General features: G+C 37.0%; 1 protein-coding gene across 1 annotated transcript; it reads left to right on the top strand.

Annotated features, from left to right (window-relative positions):
- The first annotated feature begins 10632 nt into the window (after positions 1–10632).
- Positions 10633–23340, top strand: DIO2 (iodothyronine deiodinase 2). Its single transcript, XM_081049860.1, has 3 exons — positions 10633–10689; positions 11173–11501; positions 20031–23340. Exons 2-3 carry the CDS (start codon positions 11280–11282, stop codon positions 20607–20609), a joined length of 801 nt encoding a protein of 266 aa, XP_080905986.1. The 5' UTR covers positions 10633–10689; positions 11173–11279; the 3' UTR covers positions 20610–23340.
- The last annotated feature ends 220 nt before the right edge of the window (positions 23341–23560 follow it).

Genomic DNA, 23560 nt, shown 5'->3' with positions numbered 1-23560 from the left:
CAGTAAATATAAACTAAGTCCTGTTTCACATCCTTTACGTTAATGTTAATGATCTTGGGAACATACATCATTAAAAGAACGGAAATGAGTGAAAGAAATTCACAGTGGGAAAAGCTAGGTAAACAGAAAACAATGAAAAATGCAGATTGTTACAAACTTTGTAATCATTTCTGTTTGACAGTGTTTATCTCTTTAAATGTTTATCTTCTTACCCATTTTTATTTCATTTTTATGTGACTCATAAAGTTGGATATCACTCAATGTTTAGCTCTTTGGTGTCAGAACACGGAAAGCAGATTGCCCTGGCATTTTTATATACTGTAGGAAAAGAAAGTCATTTTCATTTATTGAGATTTATTATTTGAATATGTTTTCCAATATAGCAAAGCACACCTACAAAATTTAATGTACATGCATATGCAAGTACACTATTCTGGAGTAGCATTGGGTAAAATTTTATACTTTCTTTTGGAGAAAATGAAGAAAATGAAATAAATGCATATACTTCTCCCATCCCACCTTCCACCCTCTCCCTTAGTGATCAGTGATATTGGGAAAGGTATTATATTTTCCATAAAACCCTGTAAAACATCCATTTATCACTTCTTGGGTTGGGGTTTTTTCTGGAATGGTAAGTAGTTGAGAAGATGCCAGCTCTCTAATGGAGGGATTATTACCTTTGGGGAAGTGTTTGATGACTCAAGGGAGCAGAAAGACTTTAGGGAATAGGCGTAAAGGCCTGTTATTATGGGTTTTACTACGAAATTAAGTTTTACATTCATATGATATTTGCTTTTCTGGTAAATTTCATGATTTTCTTGTGTAAGTGAAGTTTCAGTATGAGAAATTTTACATTGAGAAACACATTAGCTTGTCATTGATCACCTCCATGAATTCTTTTCATCAGCTTCTGTTCTATCAGAATTGTCAGATTCTTATGACCTAGTTGGCTATTTCATATCATATCTTGTAGTATACTGCATTTTGGAATGGATGTAAATGAGTAAACTGAGACCATCTCATAATTTAAAAAGCAATCTCACTCTGAGTCAGCATGTATACTATATACCAGTAAAAATAAATGAAAAAAAGGAAATGACTGTGGTTTAGTAATTTATGAAGAATGTTACAGTTTTATTTTCTATCTATGTACATTTTAAAAACACCTTAGCACAAGGATACCAAATAAAAGTTTGGGTTCAAGCTCAGAAGTGATACGAGAAAATGTCTCTTTCTTAGTGGTTTGGCAGATAGTCAAAGAGTTAGTAAAAAAGGAAGATATGAGAATAAATCAATTAGGTAACTAATTTATATGATGCTTTCTGTAGACAAAACATTGTACATGTTTTGGAGAATCAAAAACCGTGACTAAAACTTCCTTCAAAATTACATGGGAAGTGGGAAAGAAGGTGGGGTGGTAGAGATGAAACAAGATTGGTTATGAGTTTATATTTGCTGAAGCTGGTTGATGGCTTCATGGGTTTCTTATACTTACCACTCTACTTTTGCATGTGTTTGAATTTCTCCATAATAAAAAGCTTTTTTGTGTTTTGTTTGTTTTTTTTTTTTAATCCCAGGATTTAACTGTTTCCTAGCAGGAGTTTTTACTCTAAACATGGAAACAAGAATGTTCGTTGTATATACAATGTGTTCTGTATTTCATACATATTTCCAATATCCACATCTTTCTGAAGCTAGCTCATAAAATTTCCTAACAGGTAAACATTCTCAGCATCTCTAACTCTACTTTCATATACACTGTCAGGTGATTTGTCATAAGAGGACAAAGGTAACAAAAATTGCAAATAAAGAAATAAGAGTGATTCCCTAAGGTATAGACTGAAGAGAACTGGAAGAATGAAAATTTGGAGTAAAGTCATGTTGAGTAACTAGACCCACTTTTTTTCTTGTAGCAGTATAAATGTTCCAGAGGCTACGATATTAGATAATCACTAAGTTGTAATCTCAATGTGCTTTATAAGCTTGCTTGATGAGGTACCTGTAGAACCCAAAAATGAAATTATACAAGTGTGGTCGTGGAGAACTAAAATTAATTTGGTCACTGCCATCCCTGCCACTGATGTATTCTTTAATTAGAAATGAACAGCTTTGCCAAGAAATGCTTCTTTGCTTACACACACACCACACATGCACACACACACTCAGGGTGTGACAATTAAGTTCACGAACTTGTTGCAATGATGTTGCTAACCTTTTGATATCAGAGGGATTATTCATTATGAATTTGTGCCAACTGGACAAACAGTTAACCAAGTTTACTATTTTAAAGTGCTATAAAGGCTGGGTGAAAAAATTAGACCACCTGAGCTTCTGTCCAACAATTCATGGCTCTTTCATCACGACAATGCACCAGCTCACAAGGCACTGTCTGTGAGGGAGTTTTTACCCAGTAAACAAGTTACTATATGGGAACACCTTCCCTACTCACCTGATCTGACCCCCAGTGACTTCTTTATTTACCTGAAGTTAAAGGAAATATTGAAAGGAAGACATTTTGATGACAGTCAGGACATCAAGGGTAATATGATGACAGCTCTGATGGCCATTCCAGAAAAAGAGTTCCAAAATTGCTTTGAAGGGTGGACTAGGCACTGGCGTCCGTGCATAGCTTCCCAAGGCGAGTACTTCAAAGCTGACCATAGTGATATTCAGCAATGAGGTATGCAGCAATTTTTCTAGGATGAGTTCATGAACTTAATTGTCAGACCTCATATATATTATATATTTTATCTATATAACATGTATATAATGTACATTATGTATATATGAAGTAGATGCAAATATATATATGGGGTGCCAAAAAAATGTATACAAGTGGACACTTTGGTCAACGTTGCTCAAGCAGTAGTTCGCCGTAATCAGAAGTGTCTGGATGCTGATGGTAACCATTTTAAGCACCTCTTGTAACTGCAGAAGTCAAACGTGATTGTATGCATCTTTTGTTTATCGGTATATATTATATATTACAATTTTAATAGCTTTTTCTTTCTTAAAATGTGTATCCATTTTTTGGCACCCTCTGTATTTCTATCTATCTATCTATCTATCTATCTATCTATCTATCTATCTATCTATCTATCTATAGATATATAGACATAGATATATATATAGATATCTCCAGGTCCCTATTCCTTGCTGTTACTGACAACATCTGTCAAAACAAAGCTTTAAGCAGAATTTTTTAAATTTTCAATAACTATAACAACTTTGTGTATTGAGGAAAGATGAAATAATCCTAAATAATTTATGTTTCAAGGTCAAAAAGTACAATTTAAGTTTCTCTAATAGGATGTCTACAAAACCATTGATTTAAACCTATTCCGTTATCAAGCACCAGATTTCTGTATTTGATTTTGCAGTACTATATTTAATGGGACCTGTGTATTTTCTTCATTAACCCTTTCTTGACTCTTTTTACATAGAATTGGCAAATCCTTCCTTTATACAATACTGTACAATGCAATTCTGTTATAGCACCTGTAACATTGCATTGCTTTCTTTAGTTTACATGTCTGTCTCCCTCTACTGGACTCTAAATTTGTTTTAGACCAGGAATCCTTTTCAGTCTTCAGCACAATGACTGGCTCTTTGTAGGTTTCAGGAGATGTTGTAAGTGGATGAGTAACTGAATAAATGTCTTATGGTAGCTAATCGTTTGAGCAATTTAGAGCTAATTTTCTAATATAAGCAGATGTCGTTGGCTTTTTCCTATCCCTTTTCTCACATTTCTCATATCCTTTCACTGGGGCTACATACAGAAAACAAAAGTATTTTACCTTCTGACTTTCACTTCCATGTCCTTTCATGAACTAACTTCTCCATTCTTTGTAATTCTCAATTTTCTGATTATTTAGCATCAACTGTGATCAAGGCAAATGCTTTGTAAGCGCTGCCCGCCTCCCCAATCTTTATTACATTCATTTTTCTAAAACCTACCCTGCCTTCTATGCTTTTGCTTTGCCCTCTGCCTTTTTTTTTTGCCCTATTGCCTACTAACTCCTTCTAGAAAAGTCATTCTGTGACCCAAGCAAACAAAAAACTTTAATAGCTCTTTTGAGACCCAGAGTCCTGAGGTTCCAGGGTAGTAGGAAAATGTTTCTGTGTAGAATGAATAAAACAATTTTTTAAAGAAGATACAAATAGTACCACAAGTATGGCAGGCACTGAATAGTGTTGAGGCTTCAATTTATCAAGCACATTGCCCATTAAAATCAGTGGTTTTTTCTCTTTTGTTACGGAATATTTTTCTACTCTATTCTGGTCCAAAAACCATAGGAGAACAATTTTTTTCTAGCACCAGGGGTATTTGGGTAGCTATTCTTTCTATTTTCCCTAGAATCATGGAAGATGCAGAAGTGTTACATGGTAAGTAATTTAGAATTAAGGCACATGCCCCTCTGGAGGGCTCTTAAACTGGTTCAATTCAGGGTTGAGTTTGGGCAAAGAGTCAGGTTGATTATTATTTTTTAGGCAAAGTTTGCCCTTCCCTAATATTCCCAATTACTGGTAATCTTTCCTGTTTTCCACTAAGTAACCAAAGTTTTCTTAAAGTCAAGTGGAACAGGTTGGTAATTCATACTAATATCAGATCTGGCCTGCCAGAAACTCCCCCCCCCCGCAAAAAAGACTGTTTTATTAGAGGAAATCTATTGACTTAGACAGATCCAAATAAACTTATTAGCCACGATTGCTTTTCATTTGTAGTATTTTTAGAACAAGACCAAGTTTCTTAAAAACATGAATACATTAGCCACCAACATGAGATAAATATGGAAAGACATTTTTAGCTCCATTTTACAGGTAGAAAAATCAAGTCAGAGGTTTGCTTCTGGTCGTATGGGCCAGTATGGCCCCAGAAATAGATTCTGTGTCTGATGAATGAAGTCTGCCAGAACACATCATTGAATAAGAGTTGAATGCCAATTTGCTGAGTAAGCTAATATTATTTAACACTTATCAGGAAGCAATAGAGACATTTGCTCTGGAGAGATTGAGATTCTTCGATTTGTGTATAATTTAGCTCATTACTGACACAAAAATCATAAAGTGTATTGGTTTTATTTTAGGAAGGTGGATCTCCAATCTTTAATACATGATAGAAAATTCCCCTGAGAAAACAAAATAAGACTATTCAGGAATTTGTATGCACCTATTTTTAAAATAAGCATTTAGCAATATGGCTGTGTCTTGATAGAAGACTACCAGTGTTCATCTGATATATGAGGCTGGATTTTAAAAATAGATTTGAATTTCATGCCTTATATTTTGTGCTTGGAAGACATGCTAATCCTTTCCTATCTATTGCCTATTTGGAAAGCATACAGATTTATTTAATCACACACACAAAAATTAGTCTTCAAAATTGAAATGGAAACAGAGCCATAATTTGTGATTATGGTATTCTGCCATTAGCCCAGTTAGATGTTTTCATGTTTGTGTTATGTATTAACTTATTCTAAACTATAATTTAAATAGCACCACAGGCTTTGAAAGGTTTCGAGAGATTATCTTATTAGCCTCCCTCCCTACCTTGAAAATAGGTCCAGTGATAAAATTTTCATAACCTCCCTTATTAGCTTTACCATCTCCACTAGAGATGGAATAGAATATCTAGCTTACTTTCTCTGTACATTAGTATCTACTGATTGTTGAGAGAGGAGGTGTGGCACCCTTTGCTCTCGATGGGAACAAACTAGACTATTACCTCTGCAATGGCATGAAGCAGCATGTATCTTAACATATTTTGTTATGCTCTCTGTTCATGTACTCAGCATATGAGTGAGGCAGTGTTCATGTACTCAGCATATGAGTGAGGCAGTGTATAAGTGATATTTTTAAAAGTGCTTGTAAAACCATTTATAAAGAATGACCTATTTTATTTTTAAAACTTAATATCATCTGGTGGTTTCCTATGAGCTGTGGAATGAAATAAAGTAGAGGAAAGGTTGTTCCAAATATGATGACTGTTTTTGACCATTTTCCTTTGTTTCTTTTCTTCTATGGCATTGGGTCAAGGCTTTAGGGAGAATGGAGACATTGAGTCAAATTTTAGGAAAAGAGAGGGTGAGTTCAGTTTGTTTATTTTGAGGGTTTTTTTTTTCTGAAGGAATTCACCATGTGTAACTTTACAGAGTATTCTTCGCTATCCTCTTACCTTCCCCCCACCCTTGGGTGTTTCTGGAGGCTAATAAACTATTCTCAAACCTAAATAACTCTTAGACAGCCTCATGACACCTGGAGAGGCGTGGGCAGCTGGGAGTGGAGACTGGCCATCAACTTAGATCTAGATCAGGTCAATAGCATATGAAGGCTGTTGTCTCCTAACAGCTGTTCAGTGACCTTTATGAAATGAGGTTGTGGCTTCCATCCAGTTTCTGGACAGCTGTCTTCTTCACGACATGCATTGCCACAATTGGCATTAATTGGCTCTGCAGACAATTCATTGAATCTTCTCTTTGCTCCCTTCCTCTTTCTCCTCTCCAACCTGCTCATCTTCCTTCTTTTCATTTCTGCTTTCCACCTCCTGTCTTTTCCCTTTTCTTTTCCTTCTCTGTCTTACCAGTAGGTGGCCTGAAGAAAGAAAGAGTAGCAGCAGCTCCTTTGGGAAGAATGTGTTAACACCTCAGGCTGTGCTCTCTGCCAGGGCTTGCCAAAAGACCTAAAACAAGGCTGTGGGGATAAAACGCGCATACCTCCCACGGCGTCAGCCTTCTCTGCCCCAGCCCTAAGTTGCTTTGCTCAAGGTGTGTCAGAGTTTACTCTGGTTGTCTATTTTATCCATTGGCTTCCCCTTTCATCACAAGGGAGGGCACATGACTGTGTTTGTAGAATGGACGGGCCCACAGGGAATTTTGAGTGATTCAGTAGTAATAAACCCTTCATTACACCTCACTTTCAGGCACAACCAGGAGTTATTAGAGACAGAAAGTTACACAGTTTGTTATTCCTTTCTCTGATAAGAGCTGCATGTTTTGGGGGGATATGTAGGGCAATCATATTCCCAAACCCCAAATCAATACACCTATCCTGACCAGACGTTTTTTTGGATTTATAATGTATTTATTTGACAAGTTTTCGATCAAGTATAAATAAAACTCCATTTTACGTTATAGTTAAAAAATCACTTGAATTAAAAGGAATAAAATTCTACAAAACTAAGACTACTTGAAAATCCATGGCATGAATTATTAACTTCGATTTTTTTTTTTAAATGGTTTTTGGCTCCTTCAGATAACAATAAGGAAACAGTGGTGGTGGTTTCCATCCTTGAAATGTTTAAGTCTACTTTCAGATTATCCAACTTCATTTTCTCAGTCTCAATTTGAAAGTCAAAACGTGGACTAACGGAAAACTTATCACTCAGATACGTGTTATTTTTCCAACCAGAAGGAGGCAATATCAGGACATGATGTTCTCTTACTGTGTAAAGAGAAAAATTGTAAACACTTTTACAGTGGTTCAGCACTTATTAAGAAGTCCAAAGCATTGTGCCCCAGGATGCCTGTCTTTGGAATTTGAAATGTGTGTACAACGTTGTCAGGTACCTTCCACCAACACATCACATATTGGTTTGTATTTAACTCATTACAATGTTGATTGCTAGGAACACTTACATGACCAAGAAGATATCCAAGCCTTTCTTTCAAATGATCTTATAAAATCTAAATGAGGAGCTTGTATTGGGGCAATATTAAACAGATGTGAAATCCCAGATATCCTTTGATATTTAGAAGGTAAAATTACTTAGCACAACCACTTTGGGCGAGGGTTTTGAGTCGCAGAGAAATGACCAGGACCCAGAAAATAGTCATGTAGGGAAAAAGTGAGGTTTAGAGTTGGGGAAAAATATCCCAGCACCTGCTCTGACTCTACAATCTTGATAATCCACTTTCTCTTATCTATATGATGGGACAGATCATACTCTTTCACTTTATGGGTTATTTTTGTTACTTAAATATAAAGTTACTTGAAGATCAAAGCACTAAATATTATTAATAATTAGAACAAGCAACTCCGAACCAAGTGTAAAAAGAGAAATAGCTTTGGAGAAATGTAATTTCTAGAAAGGACAGATTGTCTAACAGGTAAAAGAATGACTCTCCGTTTTGTGATTAATTTATTTATTCATTTATAAAAAATGATAAAAGAAATCTAAGAAATGACACAATCAGGTTGGCTAGATGCCTTTTTGTTCTTCTATTTAAAAAAACAACAACACTCAAACACTTTGATTTCAGAAATATAAAGCAAAAAACAATTTGATTTATAACAATTGATAGTCTGGATGTGCCTTGAACTTTGCGTTTAAAAAGAAAGCATTTTTCTGATTTTCTACCAAGCCCCCTCCTTAGCTTACCATTTACAAACACACCTCTATCCCTGAAAGCAAATGACAAGTGAGGAAGAATTGGTTTATAGACGCCAAGTCTCTACCTCAAAGAAGTGCTGGTTTAATTCAAATAGGACAAAATGAATGTCTGAGAAGGGGTGAGATTTTAAGGTTTGGGGAAGCAAGTAAGTGGAAGCATCATTTCCCGAGTGCACACCTTCCTCTGTCATTGTTGGCTGAGACTATAGCTTTCCCATCTGCACCAGTTAAAATACCATTTCCCTCTTTTCATCCTTTCTTTTCTTCCATAAGGATATCAGAAGATTGAGAAAATGAATGGAGTAAATGTGTATTATAAATACAAATAGTATTATTTTGTTAAGAATGTCTGCTAATCATAGGAAAAAGTATTTTTCTATGTGGTTTATATTCATTTTTCTCAGCTCTGAACGTCTTCTCTAAAAATGTAGTCCATGGGATGCAAATCCAAAACTCATCATGGACTAAATTGAAGATAAAAGTGAAAGAATCAGGTTTTTCAGACAATGGGGGCTGGTGAGGGTTGTGTTACTGGGGAGGGACACACCCAAGTCCACCAGGGTTTACAATTCTGGAGCACTCCAGTCATATCATATTGTATGTGAGTGGTGCCCCCTAGTGTGGAGCAATGGATGCCCTGCCCGTTCATCCATTCAGTACATCCTTCTTGAACTTGCTATGTGCCAAGCATGATTCTAACTGCTGGTTAGACTGCAATGGAGAAAGCAGACAGGAAATACCTGGTCTGACAGAACCTAAAGGCATTTTCATTCAATTATTTTTTTAAAGGCAGAAAGAAAGCACCATGCCAACCAAATAAAATGCATCTGCATGCAGAACTCGGCTCATGGGCCCACCAATTAATGACCCTGCTCTAGTCTTTTAAATTATTTCTGTGATCTTGTAGGTTTTAGGCCCAGAAAAAAAAACAAAAACAAAAACAAATGTACTGACCACAGGTTAGCGCCCACTAGTTTAGCTCATGCTTAGTGACAGCTCTGTGTACATAAGAAAGTCAGCTGATTAATTTTCAATTAAAATTCTATTTACCCAACCCAGTGTCTGTACTTGGCACTCCTTCTTCCAAGAAAACGTAATTCCTAGAGATTAGCTGTTAGGTAAGTGAGGAAGGAAAATTGAAATGAGGTGGGGTCATGGCATTCTGCCAAAGCCTTGTGTGCCTAAATACCTGTCCATCTTGGAGACTAATGTGAGAGATAGGACATTGAGCAGTGGTCAGTGTGGGTCTTGAACCAATTCAAAGTCTGTTCCTAACCACCTACAAATTTAATTAAAAATTTTTTTCAAGCAAAAAGGAAGATTCCCTAAAGTGTCGGGTCTTCTAGGAGTTATGCTACCAGAAACAGGGAAAGTGCAGAACGCAAAGAGCTCTCTTACCATAAAGAATTTATTTCTCAATCTTATGCCATCTTAATGCTATTTGATGGAAAGTTTTAATTTAATTTGCATATAGGCAAAACGGAACTAAAAGGAGGTCTGGTCACCTGGCTTATTTTCATGTCTGGAAGATTTTTTTTCTTTTCTTTGTTTGCATTGGAAACTTCGGTAAAATGAAAAAGAATACTTGTATTAATTTTCTGCAAGCTTTAGAGAAATGCTATGATGATAATGATACTCAAAGAGTTTAAAAAGTTTTTCACCTCACAACTCACTTTGAATTTTTTTAAGTAAGATTGTGACTCAAAAATATTTAAGGAACCTAGGTCACAAATTTGATGAGAGACCAGAATATCTAGGTATAAAGATCAAATGTAAGAATTAGAGCATAGATGATCTTTCTCTTTTTTACCTGTCTTCCAGGATCTTTTCTTTTCAAACCCCCTCATCATAAATGAATAATAATAACAATAATAATAATCAGAGGAGAGAGTGTTAACCTATCAAATCTACACATTATATTAAATTACATTTCCCAAAGTTTGGAAGCATTTCCTGAAAACCGTCAAAGGTATTAATTTTTTTTCTCTCTCTCTCTTTAAATCACAAAGCAAAATTCCACTGTCCCTCCCCCCCACTTCTAAAAAAAAAAAAAGTTGTCGAGTTTTGCTTTTCTATTCACTGCAGTCCTGGCCAAAGTAAAGCCCTCTTTCTCAATGACGTCAAGATCTTTACCAAGATTAGGCTTTCATTTCTCTATTGCAGCAATTAGCCAGGGAATGTATAAAAGGCTTCAGGGAGACTCACTAGGCTGCAGAGAGAGCACTTTGCACCACAGATAGCACGAAGGAAAGCCAGAGGGAGTGAGCAAAAGGAGAGGAGTCAGTCGCTCCTGGGGAAGGGTGAGCGTGAGACAGGCTGGGAGAAGGAGAACAGAAAGTGTGTGTCAAACGGAGTAAAGAAGGGGGAGAAAAAAACTACCCTAAAAGCACATTTTAAAAACTCTGGCAATTCAAGAAAGAAACAGGCTACGTTTCTGAACATAGAGACAATGAAAAGCTAAAGAAAATTTTGCAGTTTCTGCCACAGCCTCATAGGTGCTTGGAAATGAAAGCAGAACTGCCTGTCTTTAACCGACTCTGAGAGGGGTAACTGGATTAGGGACGGGGACGCCAGTTGTTGTTTTTTGTTTTGTTTTTTTTAACATCTTAAATCCTGAAAAAAAAAAAAAAGGCAGCAGCTCGGAATTGAATGAATTGATGGGCACAATCCAACTGCTGGGCTGGAGAGACTGGACTTGGTCTTGCCATTTCTGCTTCTTTGAAAGAGGAGACAGCTTGGGCTTCCTTTTAATTTAGTTTTTCTCCTTCTCTCCCACCCCCCAGCCTTCCCCTTTACTTCCCCTCACTCCCTGTATTACCACCCCCCTTTTAAATAAGAGGGTGAAGGTGAACCACAGCGCACAAGGGAACTGACTCAGGAGGCAGAGAAGATGGGCATCCTCAGCGTAGACTTGCTGATCACACTGCAAATTCTGCCAGTTTTTTTCTCCAACTGCCTCTTCCTGGCGCTCTATGACTCGGTCATTCTCCTCAAGCACGTGGTGCTGCTCTTGAGCCGCTCCAAGTCCACTCGCGGGGAGTGGAGGCGCATGCTGACCTCAGAGGGAATGCGCTGCATCTGGAAGAGCTTCCTCCTCGATGCCTACAAACAGGTGAGCTGCCCTGAGGGGCTTCTCCTTAGGTCAGCAGGGGCAGGGGCTGGAATGTTTGGGACTGGAGGCCCCTGGGAGCACTGGAGTGAGAACTGTGGAACCCCATCCGGGGGCCTAGTGCTTATGCTCAGATGAACTCCTGCCTTTACTTTGTCCACCTGTCACACAAGTTAGATTTGGGGGTGACAGGTAGTCAGCCATGACTAAGTGCGATCTAATAAGGAGTTTTTTTTGTTTGTTTTGTTTTTTAAAGAAGGGGCATTAATGACTTGCTGCCGTTTTGGAGTAGAGGGTATTTGTGTTGACACAATACGTTTGGGAAAAGACTGAAAATATTGGGAGAGGGGAGACTGCTGCATTTAATCTGCTCTTGTTATAAACTGCGATTTTGATGTTTTGCTTGATGAACTGCTATGTGAAGTGCATTAGGAAAGACAGTTCAATGGGTGGGCATTGAGAAGCGAGGAAAAAGAAAAGAAAATGCTACTCAGAACTCTTAGAGCGTTGACAAGAACTTATCAAAATGGTCCCAGCAGGTGTGATTTGGCATAATACCCGCTCCATTTCCGGTAGAGGTAAGAGTTAATGTAAGCAAGACTGTGTGCGGCGTCATCCTTTACACGGATGCTTTTGAAGTGGTTATCAGGCACCGAGTCCCGAGTTACTAGATATCAGTTTGCACAAGAAAGATCTGAGAGCTGGCTGTCAGAAATCCAGACTTTGTAAGAACCACATTTGCTTTCTTTCTCAAAAGTAAAATAAGTTGTCTTAGAAAGAGCAGCTAGGTCTATGGTTTGTTACAATTTCAAAGCTGTTACAAGGCATGCCTTGAGCACTGGAGCGGTGGCCTCACTTACCTGTGGAAGGTGTGTCCCAAGGGCTGTTCTCTCCAAACCAGATATAGGAGCTTTGTTTCTCAGTGAAGAATGCTGGCATTCTAACCTTTTTGCTGCTTGGAGTGTCCTAAACTCAGATCTTAAGGGGCAAAGTGGAATATTGCGTCATTGGTCCTTAGTCAATTGCCCCCTCCCCCTATGCCCATACGACTCCTGAAGGTCCCCGGGAAAGAAGAGTTGACTCATTTGGCAAAAGTTGCTACGAAAGCAGACAATCTTGGTTATCTGCAGCAGTACTGGGGAACCTTTTCCAAAATGCCAGGAAGGGGAGTTTGAGAAGATTATGGAAGCCAGTGAAATGGTATGCTACAGTGAGACAACACCTCAGAAACAGAAATGAAACTCAGAATAAAGAGGGGGTTGGCAATGCGTCCTCCATAAATAAATACTAGAAAACTAAATCTATGTATCAGGAAAGGAAAAGAAGTCACTTCTAGTCACGAGGAATCCAGAATAGGGTTATTCCAATGGAAAGCAAACAAGTGTTCCAGAAAAATTGTGAATTAAGGAAGTTTTACTATAATGCATGTCTTTGTTATTGAGGGTAACCTGTAGAAGGTTTGCATTTTTTTTTCTAAAGTCAGGAGAATTATTACAGCTCATGATAGTAAGTGAAAAATAATATGAAATGATGCTCGAAGTTCTAACAGTAAAACTCACTTCTGTATGTGGGGCCAATGGGAGATGTGATAAAGAGACACTGAAATGCTCATTTCATTCCCACAAATGTATACGTTGAATGTGAGATTTTTGTTTTGTTTTGGGACCAGAGAATTTGGAGGAGGGTGGGGAGAGCATAGGCATGTCAGGCATATTACTAATTAGGAAGATTCATCATCTAGATCTGTATTTTGTAGGTCTCAGGAGATAGAATGGCAATGTCAGTGGTTTGATCTCAGCATATGAAACCCTTACTTTTTTGAAAGACAATTGACTTTTGCCTATAAAGAAAAGTCACTACTTGGGAAAATTTAACTTAGATGTATACATATTTATATAAATATCATTCACCTGACACACAGGGACTGCAATGTTACCCACGTATATAAAGTGAGGTTGTTTCTCTCATTAAGCAGCTTATTGAAATTAAAAGGGAAAAACAAACAAATGCCTCTGTAATAAACATTGTTATTTATTTCTCTTTCACTAATGTATAGGGTTCCAACATGTTGCTTTATTATGAATACTTTGTTTTTCCTATTCCAAGAAACTGAGAAGGATGAGCAATTTGTTTTCTTTTTTCTACATATGGTTTATGTCGTCCTCTCCTGTACTGTTTATGTCTATTGATTTGATTAGTGACCAAGTTCACTACCAATGTTATTAAGTTTTCTTTTAATGATTTATATAATAGCTACCATGAGAAGAAGAAACCCAAGAACCCACATGTCCAGAGACAAGACTGGACTGGGTATGTAATGAACGGAAACATTGCAAATACGGCACTGAATTCAGTTTTTCTTCCGTCTCCAAGTATGGCAAGAGTGGTGGTTGCTGTGGTGGCATTTGAGGGTCACTCTGAAACAGGTCGAATCACTTCCCTGAATGTTGTTGTCATCTGTGCTACCATCTCTAGGTGTAGCCCTTTCTAGAGACACACTGGAGGAGGTTCTGTTTGAGATGGCATCACTGCATTTCACAATCCTGACTTGCATTATTTTGAAGATGCCACCCCGAGAAACAGAGTTTTCCAGGATGAGGGATATATGCATATGTGGTACAATTAGGCATGTTATCTCTAATTCTCCTTGTTGTTGAATGTCAGATACTTGGGAGAAAGTGCCGTAAAACTGTTACCCCTGTGTTTGTCTCCTACAAGAGGTAACAAAGAAATTAAAGTAGAACAAATCAAAACAAAACAAAACAAAACACTTCATCAAAATATTGAATGGGATTTAAAATTAACTTTGTAGGGAAGCTTTTAAAGATAATTTGGGATTGGTTAGAGGGAGTTCCATGCACTGTTTTGATGAAAATGTAAGCCTCCAGAAACTTAAGCTGATTGAGATGAATAATAAATATTTGTTATTTAAGCTATCCTAATCAGTGTCATTACATCTAACACTGCATCCTCCTGCTGGTGCTTAAGGACTCAGAAATGCAACCAATAAGCAGAAGACCCTGTCTGGGAGCCTAGCTCCTACCTAAATGAAGTGTAAAAGTAAACACACAGTATAGATGCTGACAAGCAATTTAGCTTCCGCATGGTTAATATTGCAGTGGCACAGAAAACATATTCATTTGAACATATAATTTTGGTTTTGAAAGGTTCTCTTTAACATTCTCCTCCTCCTCTTCATTCACCTCAAACCATTTGACACTAGTTTCTACAATGGAAAATGGCTCTTTTAAGAGAAAAACATTCTCAAAGAACACAAAGAGGCCACAGCCAAGCTTGTCCATCACTTGGATAAAACAGTGGGAAATGATAGAGCTTGGAGTTACATTTTTAAGGTAGGAATCGAAAAGAGAATGGTCAAAAGGGAACTGAATCCAGAGGAAAAGAGTAGGTAGCTTATTCTCCAACTCTAATTTAGTTGCCCAATTTGAATGTAAATGGTTAACACTGCTTAATAATTGTTTGGCTAAGTTTGTAAGGACATTGATGTAGACTGGTCATTATGTCAAGGAATTTGAAATTTCCTGATAGTGAACAAAGGCAGTCCAGGGCTTTGGATAGCAAGAAGGATGTGTAAATATTGTTCTGCTACCCTCCCCCCACCCCATTTTTATCATTTGCTTTACTTTCTATCATGAAATTAGGTGATATTTTGTCCAGAAGCCTTTATCAGGCTATGGAGTAAGGGGTCGGGGGGGGGGGGGGGAACAAGGTTAGTAGTATATGCTTTATTTTCAGCTTCTACTTGATGAATGGTCCTTTCTTTTATTCCCTTGCCCTGCATTTCACAGTCTACATGCTAAAGCAGCATTATTCTTTTCCCTATGCACTGAACACTGTCAGTAAAAGGAATCTCATCATCAAGGGAATCAAATTTTTAAGTATGCCGTATATTGACACTTGTTCATATTTATAAATATTGCTACTACAACATTTGAGCTTGGCCCAGAGATGTCCACTGTTGTAAAAATGCAAATCTTTTATTTACCTTCCTTATTGGTGTTGTATTGATGTTGATTACAAAAACATAAGGAAGGACAGCTGTAATCGTGCAGATGAGAGAGAGATAAAAGTCAATGATGACGATATTGCATTTTACGTATGTCCTTTCTGATCTTTGCAAAATAAAGGGACCCTCTGGGAACATCGGAACTTCAAGACCAATTAGTGGAAATGATGCTTCTTGTGTTTGGGCACTAAATACTAGGCAGGGTTCTCTTTAGAGCAGCTAATGCTGGCAGGGAAAGAGGTACCGACCTAATTACTCTTCCGCAAGAGTAAAAAATGCCTTTTGAATGGCTCTTTGGCAAATATGTCTCATTAAGGACAAAAACCAAACACAAACCCTCTAAGAAGGAGAAATTAAGATGATAGGTAACTTGTGGCCAGGAGACTTTCTGTGCCACTGTGGGAAATTAAAACAAAGTTGGAAGTACCAGGGGATAACTTGTTTTTGTTGAGCTTCTTTCCTGCAGCCTAAATGTTATTATTATGAGACCAACTTTATTTTTTTTCGTCATTTTGGCTCTTTGTCAAGGGGAGCTTTACTCCTGGGGGAAGCAAAGAATCTACCATCATTGAAGGCAATGGTGATTCTCCTGTTCCATCTCTGCAGGGTGCATAACCAAGCAAACCAAGAAATTCTGCATTTGAAACTCTGGTCATAATAGGAATTTCATTTTCATAGTGAGCTAATGTGAAAATGAGAAATGAACAATAATGTCCTTCTAAAAGACTTTCTTTTTCGTTTAAAGCAAACTTTCATTTTTAAAATTTCTAATTTTTTTTCCTTATTATTACTAAATTATCCTTCATCAGCAGGTTTTAGCCAAGATGGACAAATTTTACAATTAGTATGTGATGCTTATAAAAACAGACTCCTGGTCTACTCATATTTGGACTTATAAATCATGCGGGGGTGTTTTTCCCCCATAGTATTATTTTTTTAGCATTATTTACTTTATTTTTTTTCTGTTACAGTTGACATTCAATATTATTTTATGTTAGTTTCAGATGTACAGCACAGCAGTTAAACATTTATATAATTTATGCAATGGTCCCTCTTATTAGTCTAGTACCCATCTGACACCATACACAGCTGCAACATCACTGACTATATTCCCTGTGCTGTACATTACATCCCTGTGACTATTTTGTAACTACCAATGTGTGTTTCTTAATCCCTTCACCTTTTTCAGCCAGCTTCCCAACCACTCTCCTCTGTGGCAACCATCAGTTTATTCTCTATATCTATGAGTCTGTTTCTAATTTGTTCATTTATTTTGTTCTTTAGATTCCACGTATAAGTGAGATCATAAGGTATTTGTCTCTGACTTATTTCATTTAGCATAATACCTCTAGGGCCATCTGCAAATCAATTACCATGATATATCATATAAACAAAATGAGAGCTAAAAATCATATGATCATATTAATAGACACAGGAAAAGCATTAGACAAAATCCAGCATCCCCTATACTATTATTAATGGCGTTGGTCTGACCTATGCATTTCTCTTGCCTGGTCATTCTCATGAATAAGATATCTGTTTATGACCTTCTAATCTGCAGTAGGGTCCCATGGATGCTCGACAAAACGCAGAAGATTGGCTATTTCATTTTATGCACTAACTGGTTGAGATAATTCAGAACAGATCAACAGCATGAGGTACTGATTTTGTAGTACTATGCGGTACTCTACAGTAGGTTTCCAGGATTCACATTTCTCAGTTATCTGTCTCAGTGAGCTCATTCATCTCCCAAATATGATTATGTTCATTGCAGGTCAAGGTTATTATAATATTAAGTGTAAAATTCTTCACTGATCCCTCCCTATGATGACAACCACTAGCATTCATTCAATAATTCATTCAATAAAACTAATATATATATGTGTGTGTGTGTATATGTATGTGTGTATTTGTGTGTGTATGTGTGTGTGTGTGTGTGTAATGTATATATCCCAGCTTAACAAAATGCCAAACACCCCCCCACAAAGAGCATTTTGTATTTGGTAACTTTCTTAATTTTGAATTTTAGAGTGAAGGCATTATACTTGTTCTAAATTTTCTAAAGTAAGCTAGTATGTCTGTGTTTTGGAAAGAATTATGTGGCTGAATTATACATTGTCACTAAGAAGAAGAAGGTACTTTAACTTTCCAAGAAAATTAACTACAGGTAACAAGAGAGTCACCTGTCACTGAAGCATCAAATTAGATTATTCAGTTGAATAACCAGGAATAATGCAAAGATCAACAATTCTGCTTGGGTGAGAGCCAGCGGCATCAGAGGCCCATTTAACAAGACCCCACAATTGTTTGTTGGTCTTAAAAATGACTCTAAAAGGCAGGTGCATGTTTTCACCTACCAAGAATCCACAAGTCTAATAGTCCAGAGATGATTTTTCTCCTGTGTATGGGTTGCTCACTTAACAAGAAGTGGAACAGCTAATGGATTCAGACCGATTGGAATGCATTCAGATCTTTATGTTAAAGTATGTTGAGGAACACAGCACAAAAATATCATTAAAAGCAGCCTTCCTAGAACATTTACTGATATTTTAAATAGGAAAGATCTAGTGGGAAAGTGATGGTAATGCTATCTACCCCCTAAATCTACAAAGAAATACAAAAAGAACCCATAGATTAAAAGGTTTATATCTTTAAAATGTATATATTTCCACTTTAAGTATATTTTAATACCTTAGACATGAATGTGGCTTATATAAAATAATCCATCTCAAGGAGGCTTATTAGGTTTCTTCATCTAGTGTTACTTGTCAATTAACCAAGAAAATTAATATAAATAAAATAACCTTTTGCCTGATAGTGACTGAAAATAAATGTACCTATTTAAATCACACCAACAGCTTCTGTTTCTAAGAAAGAAGAGTGTTATTCTAAGATTTCTTTTAGAAAACTAATAGTACTTGTTTTAAACCTGCCCTGCTCGGATTTTTCAGAAGGGAAAGAAAGGACTTCTTCAATTTTTTCTCTACAGTTAAAAATGAGTTATGCATTAACATCAGTTAGAAGCTTCTGAATAAAAGCCCTTGAGTGTTTTATATCAGTTTGGATTGTTGAGTCTTAACAATTCACATCTAAGGGACTTCAGTTAACATCAATGTTATCCATATGACTGTATTTATATGAAGGGAATAAGTTGATACAATTGGAAGTGTTTTGTAATATTAACGTTAGTGTATAAAAATCAATTGTACTTCCGTAAATTGTCCCTGATGTTATTGGCTTTGATGGAACCTTTCTAGGGGAAGATCCAGTTGTGTTAATTCAAACTGAAGTAATTGGCTCTTTCATGTTGCCTGCTTTGTATTATCAGTTTACAGATCCAAAGGCCAGCAAACTTTCTTTCAGTCTGTGTTCAACTATTTAAACCATGAGTAAAGGGGGCATAGGGAACAATTTTCTTCTATACCTCTTCTGTCTGAGTATTTTATAATGCAGAGGAGCTTGTTGCTAAAATCTATGACAGAAAAGTAAATGGTTTGTGACATCCTAGATAGAAAATGGGAAAGAAACAGAACACATGAGAAGTGAGAAAGTAAAAGTAGAATTCTGGAATAATTTTATGTTTTTGTTCATTTGTTTGTTTGTTTAATGGAAATGATGAGGTTCTAGTCCTAAGAACCCAAAGTAAGCAGTAGCTGTAGAAACTTCCAGGAAGGATGTCATACTGAGGAGAGTTCAAATCACTTCTAAGGAGAATTTTTATTTTTAAACATAGAATTGCCCAGGAAAGATGTCATTCTCTTTTACATGTTTGGGTGTCAACTAATAATGGCAACCTACACCCATGCAGTGATTAATCATGGACAAAAAGCTATTTTTTTATATTATCTTCCTATAACCATATGAAGACGACAGGCATTACTGTCACCATTTTACAAATGGGAAAGCTGAAGTGCTGAAGAGGTGAAGTGGGACTAGCTCTTTTTATAAATGGTGAACCCCAAGTTTTCTCGCTGTGGCCAAGAACAGAGCTCATTGGTATCACTGCATCAATTGAGATTAAATGACTTAGCATCATGCAGAAAAATAAAGGTCTTCCCTGAGTATTTTAGAATTATGAAGTGGGAATTCAGAAAGAGGTACTATGTCCCAGGACTCTGATAATTTGTCTTTAAGTAGACCATTTAACTTTTAAAATGAAGTCAATTAATCATTTGTTATATAATGTGTGCTAAGCTTTGACAGCAAAGTAAGGATAGTGAAGAACACCAGCCGCAACTTAATTATGAAGAGCGTTAACTGCAATGCCTTCAATGATAAAAATAATTACCTTCAGTGACTATACAGAATGAAACAGACTTTGATTCTCTTTAGGGCCATTCTTTACATTACCTGCCATGATGCCTCTTTACTCAAATCAATATGTTTACCGCAGTCTCTGAAGGAAATACTACATTTTATTAGAGCCCATTGTTTTTATATAGAGTGAATTAAAGTGACAATGTTTAATGTAGTATTCTCTCCCTCTTTCTTTTGTTCACCACCAGGTGAAATTGGGTGAAGATGCCCCCAATTCCAGCGTGGTGCATGTCTCCAATCCTGAAGGAGGTGACAACAGTGAAAATGGTGCCCAGGAGAAAACAATTGATGGAACTGAGTGCCACCTTCTTGACTTTGCCAGCCCTGAGCGCCCACTGGTGGTCAACTTCGGCTCAGCCACTTGACCTCCTTTCACTAACCAGCTGCCAGCCTTCAGCAAACTGGTAGAAGAGTTCTCATCAGTGGCTGACTTCCTGTTGGTCTACATCGATGAGGCTCATCCTTCAGATGGTTGGGCAGTGCCTGGGGATTCATCTTCTTTGTCTTTTGAGGTGAGGAAGCACCGGAACCAGGAAGACCGATGTACAGCAGCCCATCAGCTTCTGGAGCGTTTCTCCTTGCCGCCCCAGTGCCGAGTTGTGGCTGACCGCATGGACAATAATGCCAATGTAGCTTATGGGGTAGCCTTTGAACGTGTGTGTATTGTGCAGAGACAGAAAATTGCTTATCTGGGAGGAAAGGGCCCCTTCTACTACAACCTTCAAGAAGTCCGGCGTTGGCTGGAGAAGAATTTCAACAAGAGATGAAATCTAGATTAGCTGTTTAAAGGTATGATTGTAATAGAGCTCTTTTTTCCCCCTCTAAATACATATAAAGGAAGGGAAACTAAGAACTGACTCCACTATTTCAACTGTCTTGTTGCCTTACTGAAAGACAGGAATTTCCATGTCAGAAGAATATAAACCTCTAATATCTCAATACTTCTTTCACCACTCAAATGGCATTTGGCTAAATAGCAGCCCCATTACTTCTACTTAAAAAAAAAAAAAAAAAAAGAAAGAAAGAAAGAAAAAAAGAATTTAAAAGTCCTGACTGAAAAGATCCCAAGATGAAGTGGAAGAAACCCTCTTTGATACACCTGATGCATGCTTTGCAATCTGGAGAAAAGACTTACCTGAATCACTACTATGTTAGGGAAACTACTGTCTTTGTTATACAAGGGGTATTGCATAGGCTTTATTCAGCATGGATAGAGTCCAACTAGAAAATTCCCAAATATTTTTTTATAGTGAGGACTTGAACCCAGGCCATGTGGTGAGGACCTTGGTGTTTAACATGTTAGAGTCGTTCCTAATGTGCTGGTTTCTAGTCTGGTAGTGCTGTATACTATTCTAAATATCCCAGAACTCACAGGTGTATTTTTAGATATCAAGAATGATTCCCACCTGGAGTGTTAGAATGGTCATCTGAAATTTGAGAGTTACTCTCTAGGCAGGTAAGGAAAGCACTAGAGGAAAATCAAGTTGACAAGCTAGGAAAAGGAGTCAGAAAGATTAGGAGGCTTCATAGAATTTCACCTTGAAGTGATAAAGAATGGGACGAATTTGTTAGCCATAGAAACATTCACAAGGCCAGAGAAATGAGAAGCTCAACTAAATGTAGCATAAAGAATATACATATAGGAAATCAATGTACTTATCAATACTCCTAGATTGAGGGAGAAAGGGGGATTGAAAGGCAAAAAAACACTCTTCAATATTTGTATTTATGAGGGTTTTTTTTTGTGGAATAATTACTTTTTGAAACATGCTTGTGGTGTGTATATTTTCAGTGGGTGAATTATACCCCATGATACCAACTAAAGGTAAAACCAGTGGATCCATTAGTGCTTCTCTGTCCCTCTCCATCCCTACAATTAAGATATGGCCCCAGTTATTCTTGGTCCCAATCTCTGTAGAAGTTCTCTCTCTCTCTCTCTCTCTCTCTCTCTCTCTCTCTCTCTCTCTCTCTCTCTCTCTCTCTCTCTCTCTCTCTCTCTCACACACACACACACACACACACACACACACACACACATTCATTTTCAGATGCTGTGGGAAGTAGGTACCTTAAGCATTCAGCTGTAGCAGTTTTCTTCCCAAAGTAAACTATAATGAATGATTAGTGCAAACAAATAAGGTTTCTTCAGTTGCAAAATAGAGGAAGAGAAAGTTAGTTTGAGAGAATTCCCATCAGTAATTTTGGAGACCTTGATATAAGGCAATCCCTCAATAGTATGGAATTTGGTAAAATGGAATTCCCATTGACATTTGAATTTGGACTTTGGGTCTTCCTTTGTTCCTATTAACTGAGGTCTATTAATCTAAGGCCTCTATAGAACATTAATATAATGTTATTTTAATATATGTATATATATATGCCATATTTCTCTTTAAAATGAAGACATTATAGTTTTACCTGTAAATAATATAAGTAATATCTAAATATCATAACCTCTAAAAGAATAGACCTACTAATTTTATATCGTAAATTTTTTATTGTAAATTTAAGGATGCTATCAATTCACAATATATGGTTGTATTTATATGTACAATCAAAGGTTCTTATGACCATTCCACTAATAATTGAATCATAAAATATAACTAATAGGAAAAGATATCTAAAGTTGGAAATATCTTCCTGAACTAGTTGCCTGAAATGAAAAAAAAAAAGTGGGAACTGAGTGTGTAAGAACCAAAAGTCTATTTTTTTAAAAAACTGGAGCAACATAGTCATGTCACTAGTTAGTCTAGTATTTAGAGTTTTAAAACACCATTTTAACTGGATTTTTTTTATAGCAACATTTAAGCTTCTCAATATCTTAAATCCTACAAAACACACCCACAAAAAAAACAAGGCAGATTTTAACAATGTGGCATTATCTAACGAATTTCTGGAAAATCACATTGAGAATAGATTATTTCAGAGTCCTCAATTGTTAAACTCTATAACTCGAGGCTTATCAGTGGGCCCCACTGATTTTTATCTTCAAAATGGTGTTGAGATTTATGTGGTACACAAGTGAACAATCGGTTGCCGTACACTCACACTGTTGTCCTTACACTTCCCCTTTGTTCTACATGTACAATGATGGAACAGAATGTTAGAGAAGCTGGTGGGGGGATGAGATTTGGCTAAGGCAGTCAGTACTAGTCGTCTGGGGAAAAGGATGGTGAAAAATCACCCAGTTGTGATATATTTTTAAAGAAGGAGAGAGTTGTGTACGTGCAATTGCTCTCCCTGAGGATAGTCCAATGGAGAAACGAAGCAGTGGAAGTAGACATACAAAGGCATAGGCTGAATATCAGGGAAAAAGATGTTCAACTGAACATAGAAGAATCACTGGAAGAAAGGCTGTGGGGGGCCAATGGAGAAAGTGAATTGACAAAGCTCAGGAATCCTATAATATTTAGCATGGCTTGGTGTTATCAGAATTATGATAAGCCTGTAATTATGTAACCTATTTATCTCAACATAAACTTTTATGATTTCCTGTGATGTATCTTTTATGAACTTAACAAAACTCATTATTTCAGATAGAGGGGAATCGATGCTTAGCTGATATTCTCAGAGTAATTATTAGATTGTCACTACCCACCCACCCTATCCTGTCTTTTATAAAGTATGTTCCTTTGATGAATTGTAGTTCTTATTTTCACAAGAAAAACAGTTTATATATATGTATATATTTAAATTTTATACACAAAATTTTGAGTTG

This window comes from Rhinolophus hipposideros (assembly GCF_964194185.1).
Source record: "Rhinolophus hipposideros genome assembly, chromosome: 5".
NCBI classification, from domain to species: Eukaryota; Metazoa; Chordata; class Mammalia; order Chiroptera; family Rhinolophidae; genus Rhinolophus; species Rhinolophus hipposideros.
Note: the sequence above shows the minus strand (reverse complement) of the source record. Positions and strands in the feature narration are given on the sequence as shown.